This window comes from Nansenia antarctica (genome assembly GCF_963989245.1).
Source record: "Nansenia antarctica genome assembly, chromosome: 19".
Classification (NCBI taxonomy): Eukaryota; Metazoa; Chordata; class Actinopteri; order Argentiniformes; family Microstomatidae; genus Nansenia; species Nansenia antarctica.
In genome coordinates this window covers 12076641-12099407 of record NC_137692.1, presented here as the reverse complement: position 1 = coordinate 12099407, position 22767 = coordinate 12076641, and the positions used below count along the sequence as shown (strand labels likewise).

Here is a 22767-nt window from a genome sequence, read left to right as displayed (position 1 = left end):
CAATGGTTGTGTTAGGACAACCTTATCCTTAAACAGTATAATGTAGCTTTATAGTCACACCATCAGTGTGTTTTACTAAAGCTCCGACACCTAATTATATTAGCAAAAGGGCCATTTTCCAAACATGTCGACTGTTTGAATAGGCAACAAAACAAACATGCTGATCACAACATACTGAGCACTATATAATGGCCATAATAATCTTTCTGACATCCAAAGATTGTTTTAATGATGTGTAAACCATCATGCGTTTCCGCCGGGCTCACACTCATATCTCTACAGTTTAATGTGTGCATTGTAAGAGCAGATTGTAATATTATAGAGGACTGTAAATTCATGACATTTATTACGGTCCAGAGGAGATATTGTGGCAGGGTGAGTATGAAACCCTTGAGCTGTTAATTCACTGTCATTGCTGTAGGGGCGAGGGGCCACAATAAGGACCACAATGGAAATCTAAGTATCTGACTTTATTGCCTCATTATCAATTATTATTATTATTATCATTATTATTATGCATGTGCTTTATCTTTACATTTGTCAGGTCTAGCTTTTTGACCTCAATGGGACTTCATGGACAAATTAAGAAAGATAAAGTTAGATAAAGGGGTTAGATAAAGGGGTGACATTGTTGTCAGTGTCCAGTGATCCTATTACACTCGGCTATCTGATATTGAGAAGGGGCTGCACGTCTTAGAGATGAGGCTATACACAGCAGGCAGCTGTCAGTCAGTCTTATTTAATGCATTATTTACATGCTTTTGGTCTCCACTGATAATCTGTGTAAAAACACCAAAACTATTGAAACATGCGAATTTATTGGTAAAAACTGAGCAGCTTGTGCATCAATTGGACTAATATAAAGCTTTAAAAAGTATCTACAACATCATATGGTTTTTAAGGTTTAAGGTATCTTCTACAATACTACATGTTTGTATGTTTGCACACTGTCAGGTTCATGCCATTACAATCTCCAGATTAATAACTATTATTATGTTCTATGCAAGTTGGGCTCATGTGAAAGCGCAGAGGATAGCCCCTCTCCTCTCCTATCATTTCAGAATCGTAGCCCTCCTCCTCCGGTGCGTCGCTTGCATCGCTGGTACCATACTTGTGAGGACTTGCGCGCACCTCAGCAACATACAAAGCAATTTTTACAACAAAGCCCCAAAAAGTAGGCAAGTCAATAACAGTAGCATACACAACAGCAGCAGAGGGATGGAGACAAGCGTCGGCTACGGCATTCAAAGCCACATTGCTATGTGGATGTTGCTCTTTACCATAACTTCCATCATGGACATGATCAAAGCAGCGGAGGTAAGGTGTATTCCATCATGCCAACGAGGTGTGATTAAATCGATTCCGCGGGAACTGTCTTTCACGGTTTCGGGTCAGTTTGGAGAGGGACCACTGGATGAAGAAATTGTCATGGGAATTGCGAAGGACACATCGGATTATCAGGATTTGATTTTGAACGACAGTGGCCGTAAAGACAGCAATGGTGCGGATTATTTGGGGAGTGTCCTGGGGTACAGGGATGCGATCAATTCAGGGCATGAATTTCAATCAGACGATCAGACTTCAGCTAATAAATCATACGGCCCAGGAGGAGAGGGAGAAGTGCGTCAGAAACTTATTTCTGGGATGCTATATGATCCACATCAAACTGCTTTACGCGCAGAGATCCCGTCCACCAATGTCAGTATGGTGACCGGGAATGACCGGGAATATAAGATAACGGATAGATCTGGGAGAGAAGATGGGCTAAAACGATCTGGAAGATCATCCAAAAACAAGGTTGCGGCAAGTTTTAGGAGTCGTCGGAACGGAAAGGATGCGTCAACCACGGGGCAACGGGAGTCCCAACTCACCAGCTCCACGTTCGCCCTCGCCGGGGATTCAGCTCACAACCAAGCTATGGTGCATTGGTCCGGCCCAAACAGCAGCGTAAGTGAAACTTCGTGACGTTAGAATTATAAGGTTCTTCTATCTCCATTTTTGTCAAAATTGAGGTTTTTTTATTTACATAATCTGATCCATTAGGTGTTTATTAACGCCTGTGTGGTGTTATTTTTTTAAATGTTGACATTTTTGAGTTAGTAATTCATCAAATACAAAGGTTCCATCTCACAGAACATAATGGAATGTAAAAACTTTGACGCTCAATATCTCTGAACTGCCCTAAACGGAGATAGAACCTTATCATTCTAAACGGAGATAGAACCTTCTCATTCTAAACGGAGATAGAACCTTATCATTCTAAACGGAGATAGAACCTTATCATTCTAAACGGAGATAGAACCTTATCATTCTAAGCTCACGACTTGGCAAGGAGTTGCATTACTGCGTAAAGGAACATTCCTTTTCAAATAGTGTTATTTTCCCAGGTGTATATGATTGCAGGTATCTAATGACTACTTCGTGGCTTTGCAGTAATTTGTTGTATAATTGGATGCATGCAGGCCTGCGCTGATGGAGCCAGTGGTGTGCCGTCAGGGCCAGCAAGGCCTTCTCTGCTGGCCTAAACATCATCAGAATATACATTTTATTTTAATATATTTTTTCCACAAATATGTATTAATGATTCCCCATAGTCTATTCTCTTCATTTCATAGCTTTCCTCTTGGTTGCGCTGCTTCCAGTCTCCGATTGAGATTTGGAGGGCTGGCCTTTATGTTAGAGCTTTTATCCAATCAAAATGTGTTGCTAGGGGGCTCCAAAATCTGCCTGCCTGCACGTTAAGCGGTGCCGCGGATTCGACCTGTAACTTAACGTTGGAACGAGAAAACCTGTGGCGTTCCTAGTAAACCTACGTAGATGCGAGCAAAAGCAACAACGGCGCCTGCTGGAAGGCTCAATGATGTCAGCACCCAGCACGTCTTTTGATTGGATACGCACTATTGATACGCACTATTGATACGCACTATTGATATTCACTATTGAGATGCGTATATGCCGGTAGATGTGAAACTTTTGAAATGGCGCAGGGAAACGGAGCATCACAACGAAAGCTTTCGTTGACTGATCGATAATACTGATCGATTGTGTCCTGTTTTTGGGTAAACAATAACTATCATTTAGGGGACACGATGAAAGCACCGAGTCCACAAACAGAGGAAACTACGTTGAGCTTATTTCTTTTCTGGCTGAAAACAACCCAGATTTACATTACCACCTGTCCACAAACAAAGTGTTTACTGGGACGTCAGGCAAAATACAAAACGACCTGATTTTTGCTATTGCTTAAGTGATGGGAGAAGAGATCAAAATGGAGATTAAAAAGGCACCCTTTGTCGCTATTATGGTGGACGAGACGACAGACGTGGGTAATGTAGCGATCTTAAAGATGTTAGTTTAACACTCTTCATTGTAAATGCGGATTTATTGATTAAAAATGCTTCGGAAATATTAATATAACTCTGTTGTACTTGTCTGACTATGTTAAGGTGATGCAACGCCCGGTTATACTGTGTTTCTGTCTAGTTTCTAGAGCCATGGCGTCATAACGATGGTATTAAGAGGTAGAATAATTCAGGTAGGAATGTGTCGGACATCACTGAAGGCCTAGGTGTGAAATGCACCGCCCGCCACTGGATGGAGCTGATGTTTAATATTGTGAGGCATAGAAGAGTGGTGGACACTGACAATGCTCTGGCAGTGCTGACTGGCCAGTGCACCATACAGGCGATTTAATCAGGGGGGTGTTGAGGCTTTTTTTGTGTGCGGAAATTGGTCACACGCGCACACACACACACACACACACACACACACACACACACACACGTGTTGAAGTTAGAGATGAGAATCAACATAGTACAGTAGGGTCGAATGATTTAATTGCAGTTATTTTAGTTAACTCAACAACTGGTAGCCTATACCTACCTTGTTATAGACCTTGTCATGGCACAAAGTGCTTTACAGTCTGAACCCAAACCCCAGAAAGAGCCAGCCTAGACTAGTTTATCGTTCATTATATAGGCTAGTCTTATTATAATGGCGTTACAGTGCTGTGGGCCGAGGAGTCTAGAACTCTAATCACATTTTTGCAGAATGTGAGATTATTCCAGTTTCTTGTCAGTGTTGTTCAAGTTTCACCAGAGATTTTGATCTTGAACTACCATAACTGACTGTTCCTCCAGGATGAATATCACCATCTGGTGTGGCCTCAGATCTGATTCCAAAATGCATTTCAAGGTGTAAATCATGGCACTAGTGATGCTGTCATTTACAAATGCTGCATCAGCTTTCAGTCTTACATACATACTAATGTATATCTAACATCTCAATTACCCTCTCATTAGATATAAAGTGGGGAAAATAAGTATTCAACACATCAACCATTTTTTAATTCAACATATTTCCATTGCAGCTATTCACATGAAATGTAGCAGACATTGGTATTAACTCAATAAAACTACACAACTAAAGAAATTGAAATCCAATCCATAAAAAAGTTAAGTGCAATAAAAGGGGAATGACACTGGAAAGTATTGAACACACTAACTGTAATATCTTGGTATACTAACTAATAACTGGACTGCCACAGACTTACTATAAGTAATAGTAATTACTTTATTGAGAACTCTCCTGCATAGCGACCATACTTCAACTGAACCCACAGATGGAGAGCGGTAGGTTATACAGCAATGGCACTACTGCCCCTGGTGGTCAGATGTATATATCCCACTCTATAACAGAATGTATTCAATATTTGGTGGAGAAGCCTTTGTTTCCAATGACAGCTTCAAGGTGCTTCCTGTACGATTTTTTGTTTTTTTGGCCCATTCTTCAACAGAGACAGTTTCTAAACTGGAGGGCCAGAATCTGGATCTTCAGTTCCTTCTACACATTTCCGATTGGATTTGCCGAATTTCAAGTCTGCCGATTGACTAGGCCAGTCCAACACCTTTATCTTCTTCCCCTTGAACCGATTGAGTCTCCTTTGCAGTATGTTTTGGATCGTTGTCCTGCTGGAACATCCACCCGCGTCTCATCCTCATCGTCCTGGTGGATGGCTCTTCTCAAGAATTCTCATCTTCCTTTCGATACTTTGGATTCCATCAGTATCACCAGTCCACCAGTAAGAGAAACGGACCCATATCATGATGCTTTCACCACCGAACTTCACTGTAGGTATTGTATTTCTAGGATCATATGCAGAGACATTTCTCCTCCAAACATGCTGCATCATATTGTTCGCTCGTCTGACCAGACTACATTCTCCCAGTAATCTACAGGCTTCTCCAAATGTTCTGTAGCAAACTTCAAACAAGCTTCATCACGTCTTTTCTTCTAATGGAGTCTTCCGGGGGGTGATTGCGAATGGAGACCATGGTGGTGGAGTGCATTGCCTGTCGTTTTCTTTGTGACAACTGTACCTGCTGCTTCCAGGTCTTTCTGGAGCTCTGCTCAAGTGGTCTTGGCTCTTGGGCTAGTCTTCTGACTAACCTTCTGGCTGCCCGGTCAGAAATCTTGCGCGGAACTCCTGTGCATGGCTGGTTGATAGTTGAGTGATGTTCCTTCCACTTGCGGATAATGACCCCCATGGTGCTTATAGGAACATTCAGGAGTTGAGAAATCTGTCGGTAATCAGTGCCATTACTATGCTGCTCAACAATCTTGTTGCGAAGATCTTGGAGGAGCTCTTTGCCTCTACCCATCATGACATATTTCTTGCAGGAAAGCTTGGTGACAAATCATTTAATGATTTGGTTACTTGCATTCAGAGATGAGAAACCCTTTTTCCAAAAAGTAAGTATGTGATTCTATGATTCTAATTAGCACAGGTCGATCTCATTAGTGGCATAAGCTGGTTTAGTGCTTCTTCTTACTGTGTTCAATACTTCTTTCCTGTGTCATTCCACTTTATTGCACATAGCTTTTTTATGGATCGGAATGTTACAATTTCTTTAGCTGTACAGTTTTATCAGTTAATACAAATGTTTGGTCTAAATGTAATGTGAATAGCTGCAATAGAAATATATATGAAAAAAAATTAAAAAATTGTTGATGTACTGAATACTTATTTCCCGTACTATAACTACAGTTGGGGTTGGGGTTAATTCCATTTGACTGGATTGAGATTCAACTGACCCCAAAGCTGCAGTGTTGCCTAAGGGTCAATGGGACATCTTATGAGAGCCATTACCCACCAGCAATTCCATCCAAAGAGGATGGTTTGTTGCAGGCAGAAATGGGATTTCATTGGTTGTGTGGCTGGTTGCTAGTGTAACCAAGTGTGTGCCTAATTAGCATGAGTGCTTTAATATCAGAGACAGAATGATATTGCATTGCTGGAGAGGTAGCTTTGAGATGTGTTGGAGAGGTATGAATGAATGAATGAATGGTCTTTATTGTCATTAATATAGTACAGGTACCATACAACGAACTTTGGGAGGGGGGGCTCCCCTGGTGCTAGGAAAAAAATACTAAAAACAAGAAGGGAAAAGAGCTGGTTTACATAAATAAAGGCTATATACACTATCCACTATACTATACAAATAAAACACTGTGCTGTACTCTATGCTATGCTATAAATATCCTAACATTTCCTATCTCTGAACCTTATGTGCACGAGGGTTGTCATATTGCACATAGTATTATTGCACATTCATTTAAAGTGTCGCAGTTTGCAGGTTTGAAATGTTCACAGTTGTGTTTCAGTATTGCACTTGATTTCAATCTAGTAGCTGCCATCAAATTGTCTAGATTGTCCAGGGCCTAGAACCTAGGTCTTTGCTGTGTTCAGGGCCTGAATGGCCCTAGGGTAGAAGCTGAGCTTCAGTCTATTTGTCCTTGCGGACATGGTCCTGAACCGCCTGCCCGAGGGCAGCCGATCAAAGTGTTCGTTCCCAGGGTGGGATGGGTCTCTGGAGATCTTGGAGGCCTTCCTGAGGCAGCGTGTGTTGTACAGCTCTTCCAGAGAGGGGAGGGGGGTGCCGATGATCTTCTGGGCCGATCTCACGACTCTCTGTAGCGCATTTCTCTCTGTGGCTGTGCAGCTGGAGAACCACGCGCAGATGCAGTAGGTGAGGATGCTCTCCACTGTGCAGCGGTAGAAGGTCACAAGCAGCTCCTGTTTGAGGTGGTATTTCCTGAGGACTCTCAGGAAGTAGAGCCGCTGTTGTGCCTTCTTGATGATGGCTGCTGTGTTGGTCTTCCAGGACAGGTCATCCTGTATGTGCACCCCCAGGAATCGGAGGGTTGAGACTCTCTCCACGCTCCCTCCATCGACGAGCAGGGGCTGGACCTCAGATTTTTTCCTCCTGAAGTCCACGATGATTTCCTGGGTCTTTGACTGGTTCAGCAGCAGGTTGTTAACCTTGCACAGCTTACCCAGCTGCTCCACCTCATCCCTGTACGCCGCCTCGTCCCCCCCCCGAGATGCAGCCCACCACGGTGGTGTCGTCTGCAAACTTTATGATGGAGTTGCTGGGGTGGACGGGGGTGAAGTCGTAGGTGTAGAGGTTGTAGAGGATGGGGCTTAGCCCGCGCTCCATCCTGTTTCTGATGGATTGCACAGTCAGGTGAAGCTTAGTTGGTCTCTGCACCTCTTGTCTCTCCCTGTATTTGCAGGGGAGCTCTGGAAATTTGATGATTTTGGCTATAAAAAATGTTTGGAATGATTGGAGTCGTTTATAACACAAATCAGTGGAAAAACCTTAATATTTATTAATAATGAATATATATCTATATTTTTTACTTTTCGTAACAGCTATTTTCATTGGAGTATGACAGGTGAGGCCTCCCCTGCCTCCCCTGACCGCACATCCCTGCAACACACACACAATCTTGCTACTTTTTCTCTTTTTTTTTTCCAGTTCCAAAAGGCATATCTACAGTAGGTAGTTGAAAGCGGTGTCTGAGAGTATCCTCAAGCATACTTTTGTGCTGTTGTTTAAACACTCAATGTCTAATCTTGCCAGCATTGATCAAACCGTCCTCTCCTCTCTCCTGATGAGGCTTCCGGGCACAGCAGGCTTCCATAGTCTGGCTGCAGGACTAGAGCTGTGCCCTGACTGTTTCCTCTCAAGGAGAAAACTCAGAACTTTGAGATGATGAGACTTGGTAGGGACACGCTGAAAAAACTTATTCAAATGTAACATATTAAGCTTGTGAGTATGATAGCATCAGGATGTTCCTAACCAGTGTGAGCTGGGTGGCATATCAAATGCAGTTCTATCGGTGCCCATTTGAAATGATTGATTAACACGGTTCGGACACACAAAGAACACTTTATTTATTAAACAGTTATTGGAGAATTTAGAGTAGATTGCGTAGTGCAACATTTGTATAAAATGTAGTTTGATGTTCTCTGTGTCTCGGTGAAGGGTGAGATTTGCAGGACTTTAAAATGTTTCGTTGTCACAATGTCACAATCCAGAACTATTTTCAAATCCTGATTAACACCCTTATTCACACATCCTTTTTTGTGTGAAAAAGCATTTGACTATCGTGAATAATATCAGAAGATACTAGCATGGCTGTAGGCTAGCATATGGCACTTCTTTGTTATGGAGAGTATCATTTGTTGTGAAGAGATCCTACCTTGGTTGTCTATGGTAAGCTTTTACTCCCTGGTTGTTTTAAGAGTCACACTGCAACATCAGTCCTTTATCTTTGTGTATGTGTCAATATGCTATCATGAAGTCCCTTTATACTTCCTGATTTGGTTGACCTGTTCCATGGAGTAGCAAATAGCTCTGACTTCAAACAATCTAGCCTCAGCTCAGCATCTGGTCAGCCAGAAAACCTTGTCTTTGTGAATAAAGTAATATAAATTGATGTGGCAGACAAAAGCCAGCCGTTGACTCACCTGTAGTGGAGCTAGGCTAACTGTAACCAGGGAGGCAAACTGGTGATGGCCCAAAAAGGTGACAACATTTGTTTTTGGCCTGAAAACATTTATGAAAATGGTTGACCTATTTTGAGGTAGAAACGGCTAAAAGGTGACACGTTTGCACCCCTGGGAACACTGTGGCCAGGGCTGGACTTAGGGGGGTGGGGGCCCCTGGGCTTGAGTCATTGTTCGGGCCCCTACCTACACTAAAAATTATAAGCTACAACTACACCAACCAGAACCTATGACCAGAAACACACGTATCCCAATGGAGTATGTTATTGGCATAAAGCACATGAAGAAAAAGCAAGTGTTAGGCCTGAACCAAGCGGTCAAATGTGGCAGAACCCCAGAACAGACGGACACAGAGACAAGGGTGACAATAATAACATTTTTATTTAATAAAGACAGACAAAATAACAAACCTACACTAACAGGGCCTACGTGGGGGGAGTGTGTGGGTGCCTGAGACGAAATGTAAGTGAGGTGTGTATTGGACAGCTACAGTATGTGTCTGGGCGCGAGTGTCTGAACTCATGAAGCATCTACGACTGGTTTGAAAAACCCAGTAAGTTATGGAGTTTTTCTCAGTGTCTCCCTTTCGCGTTCCACTTTTTCATTTTTCATTTTTCTTTTTTGCGCTCCACTCTCGTAATTCCTCCTGTCCGCCATGATCATGACATTGACAATCGCTCCACCAAAGATGATGCCCCTGCCCTGCGCGTGACGCGTCGATGTAAACCTCTCCATTGGCCTAAATATACAGTATAATTAAACAAATTAAAACACGTCATTCATCAGAGCGTCCAGTAGGAATAGTGATAGGGGCTGTATTTCCATGCCCGCGGGGGAGGGGGGGGGCTGTATTTCCGTGCCCTGCGCTGCGACAAAACACTTTTTTCCAAGTTGAACGTAATTTATGAATTCAAAATCAAAGAGCAAATATTTATTCATACATTTGGATTTATTTTGGGGCCCCTTGTAGCCCGGGGCCCCTGGGCTCAAGCCCAGGGTAGCCCATGCATAAGTCCGGCCCTGACTGTGGCGCATCGCCCTCTGGTTCTACTGTACCACCAGGCATGGCATATTAAAGCCTAATGAAAATGCTATATGAAAACATGAAACAGAAAGTCATAGCTTGTGTAAAGTATGATTTTTAAATGTTCTTTATGCAGTTAAGTCCTTTTGAGATTGAGAATCTTTTTGCAAGAGACCCTGCTTGAAGGAGGCAGAAAGCAATGATACAGTATGTTCCACATCCGACATAAATACAATGATAATTGAACTTGAAACAAAAAGTCATAGTTTGTATAAAAGATGATAGTTGATGCACTTTATACACACTAGGCTATATGCAATTCATTATTATTGTTATTATTATGATTAGGCTATTATTATTATTATTATTAGTAGTAGTAGTATCATCATCATCATCATCATCATCATCATCATTATTATTATTATTATTATTATTTGTATGTGGTATTTATTCGAACTAGTGGTGGTCATTGGTCACTTACCGAGGTTCATTCTTAAATGTGTGGCCTCTAAGAATTGGTCATTAGTCATTGGTCATTTTACTGCAAACCGTGAGGTTATTCCTCAACATTAAAGCCTCTATTTTAAGAATTAAAAGATTTAAGCAAGCAGAGAAGCATCTGTTTGAAGGAAAATAAGCTGCTTTACTCCAAATGGATCAGCCTCAATTCTGTCTATTTGACTGGAAGCGCTAATTGGAATGTCATATTAATTGATGAACATGATGGTGTCCATGAATGTGGGTATTTACACCATTGCTAATAATAATTAAATGATGACTGTAGCAAAGTAATTCACATCTGCGCAATAAGATCTCTTTCATTAATGTTGTTAGTTCTGTTTCAGTCGACTCGGTCGACATCTCACTATGGGATAATATGTATTCCTGTATACTCTATTCTCTGAATCTCTATTCAATCATACCCAGAACGGCCCGGGAGAGCTTTGCATAGCTGACCTCACCCAGTACAGCCTATAAAGGCTACTGCAATGCCCACCCATTTAATTCTTTACCCTTTTCACTCGCTTATTTGCCAGTCCATCTGCAGCGTTCCACTGGAAACGTACAGAGTTTCGATATCAATTAGTTACTAGCCTAGCTACATTCTCTCGTGCCCTGTGCCTTGTGAGTTTCAATGCTAGCTAGTGGGTTGACCTATCCTGGATCTATGGGCATAACTATGGACCTACTGCTTCCAAATGCTCATGTATGGCATTTTGTTGGAGTCTTATCGACCCAACGAATGGTTTACCATAGACCATAGTAGAGCTAAAATATTTTCACATAAAAGTCCGCATCTCCTTTCATGTTGCATAAGAAAGCTACGTTCACAACTGCAATGTAAATTGCAATGTAAATGTATGTGTGCTCCAAGAAAAATCCTTCCTCCCCCATTTAAGCATTACTGACTCATCAGGTTGGGATTGCTTGCAGGAGTTCAGAGTTTCATCATAATTCAAAGACAAACATTTATGAGGCAGAACATTACCTCAGCGTTCGCTTAAAATGTAACAGCTACAGTAAAGTAACCGTAGCCTCTAGAGAACAATCTACACAATGAATATTGTATCACTCCATGCTGAGGTGGATTACTTTTTACAACAACCAGGGCACTTCACCCTATACTTTTAATAACCGTCCAACACCAAAGGTTTTCCATCTGGCACTTCACGGGATGCAAATAATTTCTCAGAGTCTTATCCTGGACGCCCTCCAAGTGAATGCACAAGTTAATTACCATAATTGGAGACAAGAAGTAATCGCTCATATTTTGAAACTGCTGTGGATTGTTGTATTGTTTACGACAATGTCCAGCAGGTTGTGACTTTTGGAAGTTATAAAGGTCATGTTATTTGGGCCATCCATCTCTGCTCCCCCAACCTGTAGGATTATTTATTACTCCTGGGTTGACAAGCTACGCAGGTTATTTTTAAAAAACTTTATTCGCCATGTGCAGTGCACTAGGAACATGATTTGGTATTCTACCATACTAAACAAGCTACAGTACATACAACAACAAGATGACAACATGACAATACTCAAGACAAAATATACAGTACCAATATGAGTGGATATTATGAATAAATACTGTACAACTAAGTGCAAGAACATGTAAAGTGCAAGGTGCAATGATCAGCAGTTATTGAGAAGGGCTATGGCTTTGGGGAAGAAACTGTTCAAGTGGCGTGATGTTTTTGTTCTGGTTTTTGTCCTGGTTTCTTCCCACACTGTGATTTAACAAATAGAATATGCATATTATATTAAAATACCCACATTTCTGCAGTCTGCTGATTAACTTAAAGGCCAAGTAGCATATACAAAATGGGGAAACCCTTGCAAAAGGTATTTAAATGTGTTTTTTTAGGCAGTGAACCATTGAAACAGTTGCATAGTTTTGCATAGATTCTTTGAAATCGGTAATTGAATGGTGTTATTATTTCCCTCTACATTGTCTCCTATTACAATTTGGTTGAAAAATAAATATCAAAGAACAATTTGTTACCATGAATCCATGTATTGTTACTGTAATCAAGCTATACACATCTAGGTTTTTATTTAGGTTCTAACAAATGCTAAGGAAAATTGTTTCTCTTTTCAAATTAAAAGCGTGGAACATAGACCTGCCTACAGAGAACTATTAATGAACATGTTACGATGCTTCAGACATGTATGAGTCTTCATTCCTATTAGGTAAAGGCCTGTAACTGTCACATAACATTGACATTGACATTATTTTTTACGACATCCTCAAAAAAGATGTCCATGATATTTACAAGGAGAGCCTTGCGATGTCTAGGATGAATGATAGATGTGTAGTTTACTTATTTATTTATAGAGTGCCGATGGTGGTAGTATTTATCACCACAGACAAACCCACTGGCCTTTAAAAATGGTAAACAAAGCACATGTTCTCTGCTTTAACTCTTACATAGTATGCTCCATATAGGCAGAGATATGATAAGATGAGACCCTCCAAGCCCCAACAGTGTGTTTGGTTGTTTATATTTGTGGAAGTTTTCTGGAATGTGCTGTATAGGCTAAAGCTGCTTTCTGTTTGTTTGACGAGCATCCAATTTAAGCTGAGGCTGGCATGTTGTTGCTGTTGTCTAAACTGCTGATACATTATGCCTAAGGCTATTTTCACACATACTGTAGATGAGTTAAATGTTGAATGTTGAAAGTATGTTGGTCGTGTATATCGGTCTACAGCATTATGAGGTTATCAGCTATTTATCTTTAGATTACTAGTATAGGCGTATCAATTTATTATCAACTCAGAGACTCTAGAACTCTAGAAATAACACTTTATTAAGATGGCTCACCATGGTGCCATAATTCATGACATGACAGTCACCAGAATCATGACTAAATCATATCAGATAAGAATGAAAAAGGTTCTACCTTCCCTACAAAGACAAGCCGATGAACACTAAGTTAACCACAAACACTCATTGTGTTAGTATAACATTATATTAAGTTAACATTACTATAACAAGACGGATACATCTTGTCATACAATTCCATAGGAAATGAGACAAGCATTTATATTCACTTCTTCATGCATCATAACAATGTACAGTATAATCACCACATCTCATAATGTCCTAAAAACTATTTGTTGTCTATTACCCTGAAATTGTATGCTGATGTCGGAACTATGTCTTGTTTTCAAGGTGATCCTAATGCTGACAAAGTACTTTGACTTCAGCCTTGGCAGTGTAACAGAGAGTTCTTTATGGAGGTAAGGAAGACGTATGTTAATGTAAGCAAATATGTGATCATGTTGTAATGTTATAGGGGGGACTGGGGGCAGTTGTAAACATTTTAGCAAATAACTAACTAACTCAGAGACCACTCAACCTAAACCAGTCATTTGTTGATCACCAACTTACATAGTTCTATTAATCATTTCTGAATGTGTAGGTCTCTAAAGTGGATGCTTGGATCGCAGAAATTGATTTGAATCCAAAAGGTCTGATGTGAGCAGGGGAAATTTTAGACCTACTGGCCACTGGCGGACTCAAGGTTTCCACGGTTGAAAAACGTCTCGCTTAAGTGCCCTTTTGAGTGGCGAAAATGAGAGGATGTGCCCTATTGGTGCCCCTCCAATGGTCTAAATTTGACCATGTGCCCCCACAGTTGAAAAACGTCGCACTAAAGTGCCCTTTTGAGTGGCAAAATTAGAGGATGTGCCCTATTGGCTGCCCTTCCAATGGTATAAACTTGACCCCACCTTAATTCTATTCAAGTGCAAGAAGATTACATTTGTCTTCCCAGTTTAAGTTACACACATTCATCTGTGGTAGTAAGCACACAGCGGTAGGAAGACGTCACAGTAGGCTATTTGGCCGATTAGCGGAATGCACGTCAGCATAGCAACAGCGCTCGAATGATTTGATTTTGATGGGCCAGGGGTGATCAGGATCACCTTTTCTTTAGGGCAGGACAGGCTACGCAGTACGCAGGCTACTGTCCCGTAGCTGCTGCCTCTCTGTTGGACTCCGGTACTGCATGTTACTCACAAGACGTTTAACAAGACATAATGTGCAGTTATTACATAATGAGGCTTAACAAGCCTTATCCAATAAGAGTAAGATAAGATATAATACATCTTAGGATATGTCTTGCTCTTGGAGGAGTGGGCTTGTAGCTTTGACAGTGTATCATGTACTATTGGGTATACCTACACATACCTAGCCTAACCAAACTATATACAAGACTGGGACACTTCCAAAGAGAAACAGAGAAAGACACAACATTCTGAATACTCAACCACAGATACACAGACTACTACGGCACATTTCCCAAATGCAGCTTTTAAATATTTAAATATTTCAGACAACCAGAAGATGCCATGGGACTAGAACGATCCACCCTTCCAGGGAGATGGTTTATGATTATGTAAATCTATCCTTCCAAATAAACTGGTACAAACCTCAGTTATTACCAAGCTTGGTGTTTAATAGTGCAGATATAGTGAAGGACACAGTTAATATACGTGAGGTTTACAGTGTGATGTCAACGCTTTTATAACACATTTTGCTTTTTATAACACTTTTCCACATGCACTACACATTATAATAAGTATAATTTTGAATATACACATTTCATATTCTCCATTAATCTAGTACATTGTTTATAAAATGTTAATTTGCAATTTTCTGCTTGTTCAAGTTGCTTCATGGTAGCATCAGTGTACTAAGTCATAGGTATTATTGTTGAATTCCCTGCGGCCACTCTTACCATTAATAGTATAAGAACTAATTTAGTTTTCCCCCTAATTAAATTCTAGGTCAACAGACTATGGAACCACATATGAGAAACTCAATTCAAAGGTTGGACTGAAAATGATACTTAGCTACTTGTACGTGAGTCCAAACAACAGAAGAAAGGTAAGTTGCCATACTTTACAGTAAACATACCCAATATACAGACACAGTACTTTCACAGCTATTGGCTGTTTGCTTTTTTGGTAAACAAATCTTAACGTCATATGTTTTGGAGCAGCATTTTGGCTTCCAGCCTTATCTGAATGAATGAATGAATGAATGGTCTTTATTGTCATTGCTACAGTACAGGTACCAAACAACGACATTTAGGAGGGGTGGCTCCCCTGGTGTTAGGAAAGAAAGAAAAACGTTAAAAAAACACAAGAAGGGAAGGAGCTGGTTTACATAAATAAAGGCTATGTACACTATCCACTATACTATACTGTACAGATAGACGACTAGGGTTGTCATATTGCACATAGTGTTATTGCACTGTAGTGTTATTAATATCTGTAGCTAGCACACCTAACCAAAGCCCTGGGAATGTTGCTGTCAAGGCAGGAGGTTAATTTCCCTTCCTTCTTCTCCTCTTCTGTCCTGTCCTGTCCTGACCTATCTCAGATCATGTTACTGACTGACCCAGAGGTGGAGAGCAGCCTGGTCGTTAGCCTCGACGAAGGGGCGTCCTATCAGAGACACCGCTTAGCCTTCAACATCCTCAGCCTCCTCTTCCACCCTGAGCAGGAGGACTGGATCCTGGCTTACAGCCATGACCACAAGGTAACAGGCACCTGACAATTCGAATGGAAGAGCAGGGGAGTGGGGGCATACACAGAGCACACAACATACACAAAGCACAAAAGAGACATGGTTGAAGTAAGGGTCTTGTTACTGTCAATGTCAATAGAGTTATTGACATCCTTTCAGCTATCAGTTTGTTATTGACCTTAACACGATGCCTCCTTCAATCATAGCTGTGTGAGTGTGTATGTGTGTGTGTGTGTGTGTGTGTGTGTGTGTGTGTGTGTGATGGCGGGTGTGCATGCATGTATGCAAAGGAAAGGAGACAGAGGGAGAGAGTTGGGGAGAGAGAGAGAGAGAGAGAGAGCGATGACTGTCAACACCTAGACAGCTCATCACCTGTTCCCCTGAAAACAAACTTTAGGGTCTAGCTGCCACACTCCAGAGCTCTCTCTAATTTATGTCCTAGACAGGAGACAGTCTGTCAGCAGGAGACAACAAACACTTGTTATTATTCCCAATGAGAAACCCCGCTGCCTGCTTTAGTCTGCAGCAGAGATGAGACTCTCCCTCTCCATCACTGCTATCGGAAGAGTTGATTCTGCGGGAGCTTTTAAGATTAATTGGGCGAGGGGGAAGATAAGAGGCTTTGTGGAGAGCTGTCGATATGTTGGAAATTAAGAAGCCCTTAAGAAGTTAGGCTTGATGTTCTTCCATATCTCTCTGTGAGATAACAATATTGTGGTTGTTTTTACTCCATGGGGCGGTCTAAGTCCAATGAGTATCTTCGAAGTATTGGGCAACGCGTTTGTTTATTCAGTAGCGACCCTTACGGCCCTACTTCGAACGGAGCAATCTTTTTAAGACTTAATAACATCTTCATACAGTAAACTTTTGTTTTTAATAAGGCCTATATGCTGTAGATGATTCACACCAGATTTATAACAGGGCACTTAGGGTACTACCCTTATAGCATGGCATTATGTTTCGACATGTTTTTTTCTTCTTTGTATAAAGAGTTCATGATGGCTACGCGTTGCGTGTGCTCGTGTAAGCACACAGTGTAAAACAGTGCTTGTGTTTAATTAAGTGATACTGTCACGTGTCGCTTCCCCCTCTGTCCCTAAGATGCTGCTGCTTGGTCATCATATTTTAGATTAAAGAAAGCTAGGCCTTATTATTCTTCCAAGTCCACCTACTGTATGTGTCTTCAATGTGAGGGGGTATCAACCAGCTCTCTCACAGTCAGAATATGATCAACTTTGAGAATTTTGACAGGTTATATATTATTATTAAGTTATTGTTTTAACTTTTGGATTATCATCTCTCTTCCTTTTCAGCTTTACGTCTCTGTCGAGTTTGGGAGAAGATGGCAGCTGGTACATGAGAATGTGGTCCCCAATAGATTCTACTGGTGAGAACAGCAATCAACATCCCCTGCTGATACCATTTAACAGAAATGACATCTACATGTGTTTCAAATGAGTAATCATTCAAATAACCATATATCATTTACATATAGACATCTACAATATTTCCCTTGATGTTAGTTGACACAGCACTGTGTTTCGTTAGATAATAGGTACTTTCACAATGATAATAATGTTTAATCACAAAACATTAGTGCTATCATGTACTATTTCATGGAAACAAGGGAGATCAATACTGTATGACTACTATGACCAGACGCTTTTAACATGATAAATAAGCCCTAAAACAACATCATCTTTTAAGTGGATGGTTCAATTAGGCCATCTTAATTATAGAATTGTACATGTTCACAAATATTTGGCTAAAACATTCAACGTCTTCCAGAAACTTGGGAGCAAACTTTTTTTTTTCAGCCTCATAATGGCTTCCTATTTCCTTCCTTTTTTTATTGTTTACCTTTGGTCAGCTCTCTTATTCCTGGACAAATGATTCAACGGAACACACCTGACAAACCAGAAACCCCTGTCAAGCCACTAGTCCCATTACTGTTGTTGCCCTGAAATAGGGGGACTACAGTATGTATAGAAATGTTGTCATTTCTAAATGGAGAAACCAAATGCCAAATAAAAGCTGATAATCTCTACTTTAACCTCATGTAGAGCCAAAGGAAAAACCCACGCTTCACTGTCCCATTATTTGCAGAGGGCACTGTATCTGTATCCCTTTAATTTACTGTATTATTATTATTATTATTATTATTATTACTGTATGCAATGGGCTAAATCCTCCTGCTTCTTCAACATGCTCACAGTCATCAACCGGGCCAAACTCCCACGCATCACCAACACTGCTGCCAGGATAATTGGACTCCCCACACCCAACCTCACAGCACTAAACAACCATCAGGGCCATCTCACGCATCGCAACCACAATAGAACAAGACATCACTCACCCACTCAATCTGTACCTCGCCCCACTGCCATCCGGGCATAGGTACAGAACGCTAAGGTGCAAAAGGGCTCGCTTTGGCAAAAGCCTGATCCCCGCAGCCATTGTTGCCTTATATAATGTGTGTGTGTGTACTTGTGTATCCGTCATGTGTAGTACTGTCTGTTGTTGTCTGTGTTATACAGTGTTGTATTTATATATACAGTTAGGTCCGGAAGTATTTGGACAGTGACATCATTTCGTCTCTCTATGCCACCACAATGGATTTTAAATGAAACAATCGAGATGTAATTGAAGTGCAGACTTTCAGTTTTAATTCAAGGGGTTGAACAAAAATATTGAATGAAACGTTTAGGAATTGCAACCATTTTTATACACAGTCCCCTATTTTCAGGAGCTCAAAAGTAATTGGACAAATTAACATATTTATAAATAAAATGTTTATTTTTAATGCTTTGTCGAGAATCCTTTGCAAGCAATGACAGCCTGAAGTCTGGAACCCATGGACATCACCAAATGCTGGGTTTCCTCCTTTGTGATGCTTTGCCAGGCCTTTACTGCAGCAGTCTTCAGTTGTTGTTTGTTCGTGGGTTTTCTGCCTTTAGTTTTGTCTTCAGCAAGTGAAATGCATGCTTGATCGGGTTGAGATCAGGTGATTGACTCTGGCCATTGCAGAATATTCCACTTCTTTGCCTTAAAAAACTCCTGGGTTGCTTACGCAGTATGTTTTGGGTCATTATCCATCTGTATTGTGAAGCACCATCCAATCAACTTTGCTGAATTTGTCTGAATCTGAGCAGACAGAATATCCCTAAACACTTCAGAATTCATCCGTCTGCTTCTGTCTTCTGTCACATCATCAATAAACACTAGTGACCCAGTGCCATTGGAAGCCATGCATGCCCATGTCATCACACTGCCTCCATGTTTTTTTTACAGATGATGTGGTATGCGTCGGATCATGAGCCGTTCCAAGCCTTCTCCATACTTTTTTCTTCTTCTGGTACAGGTTGATGTTAGTTTCATCTGTCCAAAGAATGCTGTTCCAAAACAAGGCTGGCTTTTTTAGATGTTTTTTTGGCAGAGTCATTTCACTTGCTGGCAAAGTCTAATCTGGCCTTTCTATTCTTGAGGCTTATGAATGGCTTGCACCTTGTGGTGAACCCTCTGTATTTGCTTGTGTGAAGTCTTTCCTTTATGGTAGGCTTGGATAATGATATGCCTACCTCCTGGAGACTGTTCTGCTGGATGTTGTGAAGGGGTTTTTCTTTACCATGTAGGATCCTGTGATCATCCACCACTCTTGTCTTCCATGGACGTCCAGACCTTTTTGTGGTGCCGAGCTCACCAGTGCATTCTTCTTTTCTCAGAATGTACCAAACAGTTCATTTGGCCACTATTAATGTTCCCGCTATCTCTCTGATGTTTTTTTTTTTTTTTGCAGCCTAAGGATGGCCTGTTTCACTTGCATTGAGAGCTCCATTGACTGCATGTTGTGCTTATATGCAAATATGCTTATAATGCAAATGCCACACTTGGAATCAACTCAGACCTTTTACCTGCTTAATTGATAAAGAAATAATGAAGGAATAGCCCACACAGGCCCATGAAACAGCTTTTGAGTCAATAGTCCAATTACTTTTGGTCCCTTGAAAAAGAGGGAGCTACATATTAAAGAGCTGTAATTCCTAAACCCTTCCTTCAATTTGGATGTGAATACCCTTACCCTAAAGTCTGCACTTTAAGCCCATATTCATTATATAACTGTAACTTGAAGATGTTTTGGTAAACAGTTAAAATAACACAAATTCTGTCTGTGTCCAAATATATATGGACCTAACTGTATGTATACTGTACAGTGGTGTGAACATGAATTTCCCCCTGGGGACAATACATCTAATCTAATCTAAATGAACAGCTCAGTAATGTAAATGTCTATGTCATTGCTAAAATGCACAGGCATTCACTGAAAGGTCATATTATGATTATTATTATGAAAAATAATATTTGAATGTGTGAATGTGTTTTGTCTCATTACAGGTCAAAACTGGGTCTGGACAAAGAGCCTGGAATGATCCACCTGGAAACACACATTTCAGATGGACGTAAGTGATCATGTGACAGAGGCAAAAGAGAAAAAGAAAGTTAAAAAATATGTCTTAAGGGCCCAACTGTAACTAAGGCAACTAACCCCAAAAGACCAGGGTCCAGAAAGTCAACCCCAATATACTTTTTTGAGTCTAACCTCAAAAGATTGTCACCCCATTCCACTTCAGTGAGTAACCCGACCCGTGACCCTACAAGGATTCATGTCCTTCGAGAGTTCTGGCCTTGATTGGCAGGTCTCATTTTGATTATGCTGACCCATCCAACTGGCGATCTACCAGATTTATTTGATTCAAAATATGGCCTCCATTAATACAATGATCATTAAACAGACAGCAACTGCTGGGGTTGTGTGGGGCGGGGAGTTATTCTTCATAGACTAAATTGTTTTCCAGAACTTAGCTAGGTTACCAGCACTCATGTGTAGGGAATTAAGATAATATGCAGATTTTGCTTTTCTGATCATAGTGGTACATCTGTTTCGCAGCTGCCTGAACAAAATCCAGTCCAAAGCAGCCCGGTTTTTCGAGCTTTTGCCTATGCCGAATTTCTCTCAGTAATTACCTCAGAGTGCTCTCGTGAGAACCAAACCATATGTCTGGCCGTAATTATTATTTCTCTGGAGACCTGTCCCGTCTCCTAATATATACTTTACCTTTAGTTGATGTGATTAAGTTTTACTCCCCTTTGAAACAAAAGATTCTTTACATGTTGCAACCGTTCCTTGATTTTTACACTCACTGTAACCCCCCCCCCCCTCTCTCTCTATATATTTCTCTCACCCATTTGAATAGGTTTGGGTGCACAGAGACACTTTATCTTCTTTACAGTTACCGTAACTGGTAGATCTAATGTGACTGCAGGGTTCTTTAGTTGGCCAAAGTGTTAAGAAACGGCTGTTTCCATAAAGCCTTCAGTGTTAATGTTCTCTCTCTGGGGATGCTAGCTCATTTGGCTGAAGCTAACACGCAGGGACAGCCACTAGCTCTCCTATTAGTGAGACTAGCACCTGGCCTCCCTATTCTACTGTAGTCTCCTGTATTCTACTGTGCTATTAATACTGAACTCCTGATTGAATATAACAGAAGTTTTTGTTATTATTTTAAAAAAAAATATATTTCTATATATGGTTTACCTACCACTTGTTGCAGGTTCCCGGTATGTGACATGTAGGCTGCAGAACTGCTCCGAGGCAAACCAAGGCCAGCCTTTCCCTGGGTATATCATCCCTGATTCACTGGTGGTGCAGGACGAGTATGTGTTCATTCAGGTACGTTATTCTACTGTGACTTCCGAGGTTGCAGTATATTACCGCCGCTCCAATGTACTTATTCAACGGACACATATTTTTAAGTTGTTGTTGTATACGACTTCATCTCAGGTACTAAAATGACAATTAAAACTGATGCGTGGACTGGAATAGCATTTTGATATACTGTAGTCATCATTTGCATTGGGTAACCATAGACATGATAGGTGAGAGAATTAATTTCATTCTCTCACCTAGCATATTTATAGTTACCCAATACAAATATGACTACAGTATATCAAAATGCTATTCCAGTCCACGCATCAGTTTTAATTGTCATTGATATAGACAACAGTATAACTCGCCCTGCAAGACAAACCATCATAGTGTGTTCCTTCTACTTCTGTATAAGGCATTGATATAGACTGCATTATAACAGCCCAATTTGCAATGATTTAGCAATTCTACTGCATGGATGTAGATTATACAGTAGGCGAACAACTACAGTGCCCTTGTTTTAGCTCTATACACCAACAGTTTGGGGGGGGGGGTTGATTTCCAATCCAAACTGTTGGAATAAAGTTAAAATAAGACAAAATGCTTCCTTTTTCCAATACTTATAGAGGGTCGTGTATGTGTATTTACGGTGTGCTCCACTACAACCCTCACTACACTATATCTAATCATTTACCAAACATTGTTTTTCTAGGTTCCAATGGGTGGCCTACCTGTCCATTATGTGTCATATAAACGCAATGCTTTCTACCCTATGAAACTCCCTAAGTATATTTTGCCAAGGGTAAGTTTGCCCCAAGTAAAATCGTTATAAACGTAATGCCGCTTTAGAAACTTTTAGTGCTGCTTTTGTTTTGCAACCTGAAAGAACAGTCCAACTCAATTGTTTGATGGCCAACACTCACAATTTGTGATGTTAGAATTATAAGGTTCTATCTCCATTTTTGTCAAAATTGAGTTTTTTACATAATCTGATCCATTAGGTGTTTATTAATGCCTGTGTGGTGTTATTTTTAAAATGTTGACATTTTTGAGTTAGTAATTAATCAAATGCAAAGGTTCCATCTCACAAAACATAATGTAAAATTTTTGACACTCAGGGCCCTATTAAGTTCTTAAGTTTAGACTT

The 22767-nt window shown here is 40.7% G+C and overlaps 1 protein-coding gene across 1 annotated transcript in view; it reads left to right on the top strand.

Annotated features, from left to right (window-relative positions):
* Window positions 1–1704: 1704 nt before the first annotated feature.
* Window positions 1705–22767, top strand: part of LOC308173881 (VPS10 domain-containing receptor SorCS1-like) — a gene marked incomplete at both ends in the record, with an annotated part of 75005 nt that continues 53942 nt past the window's right edge. Inside the window, 8 exons of the mRNA XM_080548934.1 lie at window positions 1705–1947; window positions 13553–13620; window positions 15172–15271; window positions 15770–15928; window positions 17230–17303; window positions 20309–20373; window positions 21526–21644; window positions 22333–22422. Coding sequence (XP_080405060.1) covers window positions 1705–1947; window positions 13553–13620; window positions 15172–15271; window positions 15770–15928; window positions 17230–17303; window positions 20309–20373; window positions 21526–21644; window positions 22333–22422 — 918 coding nt within the window. The remainder of the gene's footprint in view (window positions 1948–13552; window positions 13621–15171; window positions 15272–15769; window positions 15929–17229; window positions 17304–20308; window positions 20374–21525; window positions 21645–22332; window positions 22423–22767) is intronic.